The 9,782-nt window shown below is 33.2% G+C and overlaps 1 protein-coding gene across 2 annotated transcripts; it reads right to left on the minus strand.

The window, feature by feature from the left end:
* Nucleotides 1-2,176: 2,176 nt before the first annotated feature.
* LOC111024344 (LUC7 N terminus domain-containing protein) lies at nt 2,177-8,485 on the minus strand. 2 transcript variants are annotated; one of them, XM_088125619.1, is made up of 10 exons: nt 8,237-8,485; nt 7,747-7,875; nt 7,398-7,437; nt 4,882-4,957; nt 4,595-4,795; nt 4,121-4,333; nt 3,642-4,028; nt 3,490-3,547; nt 2,606-3,330; nt 2,177-2,516 (listed from the first exon to the last, which is right to left on the minus strand). In XM_088125619.1, exons 1-7 carry the CDS (start codon nt 8,277-8,279, stop codon nt 3,687-3,689), a joined length of 1,044 nt encoding a protein of 347 aa, XP_087981745.1. In that variant the 5' UTR covers nt 8,280-8,485; the 3' UTR covers nt 2,177-2,516; nt 2,606-3,330; nt 3,490-3,547; nt 3,642-3,686. The 2 variants fall into 2 exon arrangements, with proteins under 2 accessions (XP_087981745.1, XP_087981744.1); XM_088125618.1 differs by having other exon boundaries at nt 2,606-3,547.
* Nucleotides 8,486-9,782: the final 1,297 nt, after the last annotated feature.

The following is a 9,782-nucleotide window of genomic DNA, read 5'->3' on the forward strand; positions in this document are numbered from 1 at the left end:
TTAATGGTGACCAGCCAAATACAGTCGGTGTTGGATTTTGAAAAAATATTAGAATTGAAATTTGTCCCAAATGGGAAAGATACAAATACAGAGTGTGTTCAACTACTATAAAATGGTATTGGTTTTATTCATTCCAATTGAAATATTTAAACCTCACTCGTCTTCTACGAAAGGTCTCCAGAAAACAATTATTCGCAAATACAAGTACCATTCTAAGTTTTTTCTTGATTTCAAATTTTTACTTTTATTTGTTACAATTAGTTTGAAAATAGTCTTTAGTTTAATTGATTTTGATTTTGTAAATCGATTTCTCTAATTATGATGAAATGTTTTTTGCTACTATTTGTTGTTGAAAAAATGCCTAAAATCAAGCTTTCGTATGTGTTATTTGTTTCGATGTATATTTGTCTAAAATAAATTTTAGGATTCTACTAAATCACAATTAGCCATATTATTAATTAATAACTAATATTTTTGGTCATTTTTTAAAACGAATCGTATTTATTTTATTTTAGTTAATGTTGCCCTTCTTCCAAAAAGAATTAACCATTATCCAATTCAATCCTAGTTTTGATTGAATGAGTTAGGCCCATGGGCTAAGTCATGTTCTTGGTTGTTCGAGATTAGGATGGACTAGCCCAAATTGTATTTTAGGCTCCATTTTTTGGACAAGGGAGAATGATGAGATAATTTACCTTAATTAAAAGACTAAAATATCCATTTTGAAAACATTCAATCAGTATAATTTTTTTAAAAAAATAAATTATAGTGTAAATATAATTATTTTATTTTATTTTTGTCCTTAAATACAATTGACTTTCATATTATATTTTCATGTTATGATCATAAACAGTTCAAATTTTGTAAAGGGAAGTAATTGACACAATTAATTTTAGTTTCAAAATTAGCTTCTTTTGATCTAGATATATGACAAAATAATAAGATGATAATTTTACTTTACCAACCTTTTTCAAATTAATTCTTAAAAACAAACTTCAAAACCATTGATTGTTACTAAAATTCATAAATTTGGCAACGTTACCAAGGTATACTAAAAGTTCCTAATTGATTAATAATTAAATTTACAATATGTATAAATTAAAATGGCCAATCAAATTAACCTTTTCTTTTCTTGATATAATACCTAAAATTGACATAAATATCAAAGGAAATCAAGATTTTAATAAAATGATTCTTAAATTGTAAATGAGTCTAACAAATTGATTGCATTTCATGCTTTTAGCAAAACAACATTTTCATTATTACTTTTTCATTCTCATTCCTAGTAACTATGCAGAGAGATGTAATCATGATCAAATCTAGAAATAAAATAGAAATGTTTACCATCTAAATATATTAGTCTTAATAATTTAATAATTTCATTTACCCATGAACATAGTGGTAGATAACATATCATAAATTAACGAATATAACTTAACAGTAATTGACATAAATTTTCAATACCAACTCAACATATTGTACTAAAAATAAATAAATAAATAAAAAAGTTCATTTGTTACCACTACCCTCGTAGTGTTTTAAATACTATTTTAGTCCCTAAAATCGAACTTTGGACTTTGATTCATTTTTCTTTTGATCCATGCACCATCAATTTTTATTCTTTTAGTCCTTACACTTTTAAAAATTCAATTTTTATTCTTTCCCTTCTAAAAAATTGATCAACTTAACCCTTATTTGTAAAAATTTAACACAAATTTTATACACAATGAAACATTTTTAATACAAATTTATGACTACATCAGAATAAATTTAGAAGTTATTACATAGACTAAAATGAATAAAAGTTAAAATACTGTAATCAAAATAGACATTTTAAAAATAAAGTATCAAAACGAACCAAAAGTAAAAGTCATCGTTCTAGGATCAGTTACAACTTATCTTACCGCTAAATGCACGATCTTTGACACTAGTTGTTTGACTGTTGGCAATCGAGCCAAACTGAGATAAGAACTTGCCCTACATTCCCTAAGATTGGTCCAAATATGAATATCTCAAACATCCTAAGATCTTTACCACAACCAATTGAGTTATTAACTCGAGACTCGATGGGTGTCATGAATTGAATGAACAATGCAACTTAAAAACATATTATTTTTGCAATTACTTGTTTCTAAAAAAAGTACATTTTGTAATTACATATATAGAGGTACACAGCTAAAAAAAATGTAATCTTCCACATACCTATTTCTCAAAACAAATTTCAAAGTTAGATACTCAGCAGAATGGATTGGCTTGTTTTAAAAGTCATCTTTCAATCTAAATGCGAGGGAAAAAAATCAAGATCAAAAAGCCGAAAATAAGATGTGTTTGCTCAAAAAGTAGAGAACTAAAGGAAAAAGGATATAAAAAGGCCAAAAAACAGAGAAAAAATAAAAACTGCATGATGCTGATGCTCTCTGTCAACTTGTCCGCAATGTGCTCTAAAACAATCTCTCAAAGATTTAAACTTCAAATTCATCAGCAAGTACCAAACGCAGAACTGACATCTCTGACTTCTGAAAGATTTAAACATGGCACACAAAATTTCATTGCATTCATTTTCGAAGACCCTATATCGACACAATTCAAATGGTTCGGAAAATACCATATTGGCGCAATTCAATGGTTCTGCAAATATGATCTACTTTGCAAAATAAGTTCCCTGCACAAATCATTCCTTACCAAGACGGTTTGTATCCACCAGTAGCAATCAAAAAACTCGCCCAATACATTTCCTGCAAACTATATGGATTAAAGATCATGCTATTTTACAGATTAACAGTAAAAATTACCTTCAGTCACCACAAGTTGTATATTTCATGCTACGTCATACTTCTTCCCCCACTTCTTTCATCAAACCAGAATTTTGATGTGGAAAGCACTGTACTAAATAAAGGTTATACCTCTCCTTTTAGTAAGTATCGAGCTCCATTTATGTAACCAAAACTTCCATTCTGCTAAGAAAAGAAGGCATGTTCCACCATGATGCTAATATTACCCAGGCTCCCCTAGATTCTATACTCCACGAGATAATAGAAAGAAAAACTATTCAATGAAAAATCCCAGAAGATAATCTTCAATGAGACAAAGGTACTGGTTAAAATGCTTTGAAAAGCTAGATCTACATGGTCTCTATGTCAAAAAAACATGGACTATAGGCACTACTAGTAATATACATTATTAAGAAGAACGAGACACTTCCCAGATACAGGGTTGATAACAACAACTGGCGATCACGTGTTCTTAGAAAAGAGATGAGATTTATATGTTACCTCAAAAACGAGAAAATAAACGTCAGCCCTCTCAGCATGCATATATTTTGATCCTGTCCTATTAAACACATGACAAACACTGAAGTAGCGAAAGCTCCACTCAACATGAAAATGTAGAAGACACTTGCACAATTTTTTATAAGAATCTAGTATAAAAGATGTGCAAATCAAAAGTCTAAATTATACTTAAAGAGTTATAACAACAAAAAATACCTACCTCAACCCTTTTCTCCTCTAATAATAATGATGAAAGGGAGATGATACAGTCAACACAGCTGTGAGATAGCAAAAAAAGTTTCACCAATACTGACAAAGTAACTTGAGGTACCAAAGCATACATTCATAAGCTTCGAACATGAAGAGATCTACCTCATTTAGTTTTAAAGCTCGGACATCTCTTAACACAGTTCATAATTATGGCCGCACCGGACTTCTAGATGATCTCCTATGACCATGCCTTATAGGGGATCTTGACCTGCTCCGATCACGATACCTATCCCGGCCTCCATCCCTTCCATTCCTAGACCTCCAATCCATTCCTCTTACATCATCACGACTACCTCTTCTAGACCCACGGTCTCGATCTCGTTCACGATGCCTATCTCGATCCCTGTCTCGCTCTCTGTCACGATATCTGTCCCTCTCGCTAGAGTCACCACCCTTTCTTCTCTCATTCTCCTCTCTTTGCTTTCTCCGTTCTTCTGCCTCTTTCTCCCTGGCTAATCTTTCTTCTTCCCTTGCTTTCTCCTTTGCTGCCTGCCAGGTGAAGCCCAGTTCAATATATTTCACCAAAATAATTGTAAAGAAACAAAGTTGAACAACTTTTGCACAGCTTTAGAAATGCCTACCTTGTGCTCAGAGATGAAATCTCTGACCATGCCATAACCAACATGCTGCTTACCTGTGACATGTGACTGAACTCTCTCTGCAGCATCATTTGCTACAAGAAAAGAACCACATATCTCACAGAGAGCCATTTTTTTCTCTTGGGCAAGCATCAATACCTTGTCATTTTGGGTTTGTTGAGTCAATGCTGTTTTCTCAGCATTAAGTAAATCCACCTAAAATGAAGACACCAAAAGTCCAAATAAGAATAACCATTTTTATATCCTCATGGCTAATTTAGTGACGCACGAGATGCTTTATTGATCAATATCTGGGACTCTTACAAAAATATATTAAATAAAATCAAGTTAGTTGTGAGTTCTATACAAAGATTATGAAATTGCTTCAAGAAGAATAAATTCTTTTTTAATAATTTAGAGTCTATTCATTGGCATTCTGAATGCTTGAGGGAACCAATCTTGCATTATGAGTAGCACCTTTCTCATCAGTGCTTCAGCTTCATCCACTTTACCCGCTTCACCAAGGGCCTCCACCTGTTCCAGTAAATTCTTTATTTTTTCCTCCAGCACAGATAACTGCTCTGACTTCTCAGCTGACAGTGGAGTTGGTGGTGCAGGTTCAACCTCTTGGGCAAGACGCTCACGTCCACGCCTAACACGCCGATCCAAGTCCATTACCTGTAAAAGATAATGTATTTTCAATGGAAACAATTAAGTACAAACATGGCATACAGCATCTATATAAAACAAAGAGCATGACTAACCAATTTCTCACAAAACTGAGCAAGTTCAGCCTCAAATTTGGGAACATAAGCATCATGCCTTGGTGAGTTTTCAAAGCTGGTGTACCACAAAATTAAGATCACATTAAAAGAGGATAAAACTTGGCTTTATATTTATATAACTGCAGTACACATGCATACATATTATAAAACAAAACATGTACATAAAATAATTATTCCAATTTCATACATAGAAAAATAAGAATCCGAATTAATTCTTAAGTCCTGCAAGACCACAAAATATGCTCAAAATAATCATATTGGTAAGGACAAGCCATATTGCAGGATGTCCATACCAGTTGTCAGTAATGCTGCTCAAGATGTCCGAGAATGTTATTTTTTTCAGTTTAAAGAAATTAGTAAAGTGGAGGTCTTTCATCCATATTAATAATGTGATACTTAATCCAAAGAAATCAGAAAGTTACTTCTATAGAACCAACCAATTCAATTTTTTTAATACAACATGTGGGGTGGGGATTCGAACCCATGACCTTTTGGTCGGAAAGTCGGGGTTCTATGCCTTCTGGAAAAAAAAAATTAACAGAGGTCTAGAAGAAGCGCGGACCAATGCCAATTTTGAAAAAAGAGAATTATATTTTTTTAATTTTCATTAAAAAAAGGTTTTCTTGGAGGGAAATCAAAGAAGAGGTAATTTCCCTTTTGGGACTGAAATCAATCCTAATCTGAACTCCAGAAGGAGAGCCTTAATAACACTTTATAGTATCAAAGAATATTAACTGCAAAGAGACAAACATATCAGAAGTAGATATTATGCTTATACATTGCTTATATATCATAAGATAGGCCTCAACAGAAATGATATAAAGTTAGAATTGATGTCAGTTTCTTTTCAAGTTGCTTCAATATACTGTCATATTTTCTCTACCATAAGATTCTCTTTTTTTTTTTTAATGAAAAACCAAACTTTTATTAAGAAGCACATGAAAGATAAACAAGGGCATACCAAAAAAAGCAGCCTCACAAAAGGAGCCCTACAGTGCAGAACAAGACTCCAATCCGAAATAATAAGGCCCAACTGATAACCACACCGCAATCCTCTCCCTAGGACCTCTCAACCCCTCTAAAACTTCAACCATTTCTCTCAACCTAATTACCTCATAAAATAGCAAAAGAAACATGCCTGCCATTGAATTATCCCCTTATCTCGGAAGGGAGGATGCATGAGAACCTCCTTCATCATAGCACAAGAAGCACCCAAGAAATCTCAAAAGTCTTCACGAATCAATTCCATAAAGCCTGAGAATATAGTCAGCCATAGAATATAGTCAAGGTCCTACGACGTTTGCTTGCAATGACAGCACTACAGCAAGCCTAAAACAAAATAGGATTCTCTCAGAACACGATTGAGGTGTTAACTCTCCCATGCAAGACCTGCCACGTAAAGAATTTAACCTTCTTGGCGATCTTAACCTTCCAAATATGGGAGAAAGAAGAAGCGTCAGGAAGGGACAAAGGGGCACACGATCTGGAAAAAGAGGTACAAAAGAAACCCCCTATTGGGAGTCCATAAACAGATGTCCCTTCTGCCCGAATGCAACTCAGGGACAAAATAAAAGCTACCACTTCTAGCGTCTCCCTATCCGACAAAGGACAGTGACGACGAAAACCCAGAGAGGGGGAAGCAAAAGAACCTGAGAAAGGCATGACAGAGGACATAGAATGCAACTCTTCTCCAAAAGCTGGTACAATCGAGGAAACAGAAAACATAGAAACTTATCTCCCACCAAATGATCCTCCCGAAAGTAAATATTTGAACCCTCCCTAATATAACATTTCACAAATAGAGAGAAAAAGAGGAAACCTTGATGATATAGCATTCTAGGGATTTCTCTAGAGAGGCCCTTAAACCCACTGACGGAAGCCCATTCAAAAGGGTGGGGACAATATTTACTCACAACGATCATATGCCATAAAGCGTTCGGCTCTGTAACGAAGCACCAATACCACTTAGCCAACAAGGCCTCATTCAAACAATATTCACACAAATCAAAAACACTTAATTGATAATTCTTCCGGTTGAAAAAGTACATATCTTACAACATTATACTTCTTTTTCATAAGACCATATGATACTTCTTTTTCATAAGACCATAGGATACTTCTTTAAGTCCCATAGAAGGAGAAGAATCTTACATTGGTATGTTATATAAAAGTACGGTAAATAACGTAACGTACAACCATGACTTGATAAAATTACATTGTGAGCTGGAAGGCTGATTCATAAAAACTATAGTCAATCAGCTACACATGAAAATACATCCAGCAAATGTTATTACTTCTCTTTCCCAGATAATAGATAGAGTAATTGCCAGACCTCGTCTAAAGAGAGTTATCCCAATATAAATGGTGAAAACAGAAAAGCTTTCTTTTATAACCGCATGCAATCACTGCTACTAACTCAAATACATAGCAGAAGATAAAATTCATTACACAAAGCTAAATGCTCATATTACTCAAAATTGATATTCAGTTGTCACCTTTCTTTCAATTTCTGGTCATGTATTCTAGGGCAAGGACCTGTTACAAAAAGCAGACACAAGAATTCAATCTTAGAAATAAATTGCTCTTCCTAAATACTAAGGTATACCAATGGTCTGCAAAGAAAATATAAACAAACATATATTTATTCAAATATAAATATAAACCAATCAAAAAGAAAAAACATTGAGAAATCATCAAACATCACACAATAAACATATTCAGAATTAACATTTTACCATTATCCTCAACAACTGCAACTGACTTCTCGACATGGAACTTTGTTCACTTAGAGATTTCACAGAGACCAGAGTTATGATAGATAAATACAAAAAGAAAACAACGCACCAAGGTCGCTTCGTGTATTTACGAAAAGATCATGTGGGCAAAAGCGAACCATATAGAACCCGCAAACCTCCTTATCATCCCACATAACTTCCTTGTATCCTCTTCTTTCTTCCTCCGTCAAATTACGAGCTACAGAAACAAAAACAGATACAAAACTTAGCAACTTCTTTTAAAGAAAAGACAACTTTCACTTGGTAAATTTGAAGGCCAAGAAAAGCCACACGAAAATAGAAGCAAAAACCAACAAAGGTCAAATAGCAATAGGAATCCAAAAGAACATTACATGAGTAACACCCCAAATTCCTCTCCAAATTCCTATACACTAACAGAAACACTTCTACCCCTCTCCAACTAGATACTCCACAATATCGAAAATCAATAAGACGTAAACAGAATCCAATAACTAGACTGACAAGATGCACCACACAAGAGATATAAACGATAATGAAGCTTCCAAAGAAAAAAGAATCGAGTTTAATCAAAATAAAACCTGAACCCATGAGTTCGTCCAGAAGAGCTCTCTGGGCGTCCATGTTGAAGAAATGTTTGGTGGAGGAGAGGCGTGCCACAACTTGAACAAAAACCCTAATTCAGTTGCTCGGACTTCAGAAGATTTAAGGGTGGGTTTGGAGAAGTCGTGGGATTGTTTTTGGAGAGAAATTGTGTGGTGTCGGTGCCCTAGGGTTTGAACGGCAACACGAAGAAAAACACACCTTCAAGAACGCAAGAGGAAAAATAAAGGTAACAAAATTCTACTTTTTTTTTTTGAATCTCACAAAATTCTACTTTATTAGATCAGCACAATATTTTCAAATAAATTATTTTTAATTGAAGTTTATAAGCTAAATATACTATACACCTCATTGGTTTATTCTCAAATTTATCTATAATTTTTTGGATTTTTCAATTTTATAACTTGATAATTACATTGATGGATCATTTATAGATCGTCCATTTTAACCAAAATTTTCACAAATATTATTATAGGCTTGTTTAAACTAAATCATAGGTATAAATTACATATATACCTACAATTAGATATATTATATTGAAAAAATCAGAAAATAAATAAGATATGTCTAAATGGTACAATATTCCGTCGTGTTGATTCTCGTTTTTTTTTAGAACCTCATGGCCCTCTTATTGTCCATAAATCACGTAGACAACTTCAAAATGAATATTTTTATAACATTTTAATTTATAAAATGGTTCATTTGCAAAATGAGATTCCTTTTGTTTAGAGTCACCATAAAATATTGTATTTTTCGTGGTCATAAATTTACAGTATAATCAACTTTCCTTGATAACCCACATCGTGTTGTTGCTTGCCACCTAACTATCGTCCATCACTTGCTACCGCGCACCACAACCAGACATCATCTACCTCCTATCAACCTACGTCGTGGTCCAGGTACCATCAAAACTATGGCGTCGCCTCATGTGCAGCACCCATATTCCATAGAATAATATTTGTTATAGGTTTATAACATATAAGGATTTATTCTGTATGAACATTTTTGTATCAATATAGTATTCATGGTATTTAATTTGATAGGCAGTTTGATGTTATTTTGGATTGAAATGATTGCTTATATCATAGGAATTAAAATATTATGATCAGAAAATAAAAGAGCATGCAATATATCATGAGTGTAAAAATATAATACTGATGGAGTGTTTATATAGGATATATATATATATATATATATATATATCATATAATCAAATTTATCGAGTTGGTGCGGAAAATGGAAGAAATTGAATACGGCAGGGCAGGCAATATTACAAGACGAAAATTGTAAACAATCTGAGAGGAGAAATTATAAATATCCAAGACGCATTTTTGAGGCGGAAAATGAAGGAATATAGGAGAACAAGATGAAATGTATGATGGAAAGAACATTGAATTAAATGGATAACAATTATACAATATAATTTTGAAATATAAAATCTCCAATAAATGTATGAATGTTTTACTTAACGAAGGTACACTAAGAAAGTATCAATAATAACGTAATAAATGTGGAGTGCTGAAA

The sequence above is a fragment of the Momordica charantia genome (genome assembly GCF_013281855.1).
Source record: "Momordica charantia cultivar OHB3-1 chromosome 6 unlocalized genomic scaffold, Mcharantia_2.0 BLBB01000006.1, whole genome shotgun sequence".
NCBI classification, from domain to species: Eukaryota; Viridiplantae; Streptophyta; class Magnoliopsida; order Cucurbitales; family Cucurbitaceae; genus Momordica; species Momordica charantia.

Excerpts from the sequence above, each read along its gene's own strand:
- LOC111024344 (XM_088125619.1), bottom strand. The coding sequence starts at position 8,279 with ATGGACGCCCAGAGAGCTCTTCTGGACGAACTCATGGGTTCAG. Across the intron at positions 4,958-7,397 it reads GACCAGAAATTGAAAGAAAG|CTTTGAAAACTCACCAAGGC; the intron begins GTGACAACTGAA and ends GTGGTACACCAG. Across the intron at positions 4,029-4,120 it reads ATTTCATCTCTGAGCACAAG|GCAGCAAAGGAGAAAGCAAG; the intron begins GTAGGCATTTCT and ends TTCACCTGGCAG.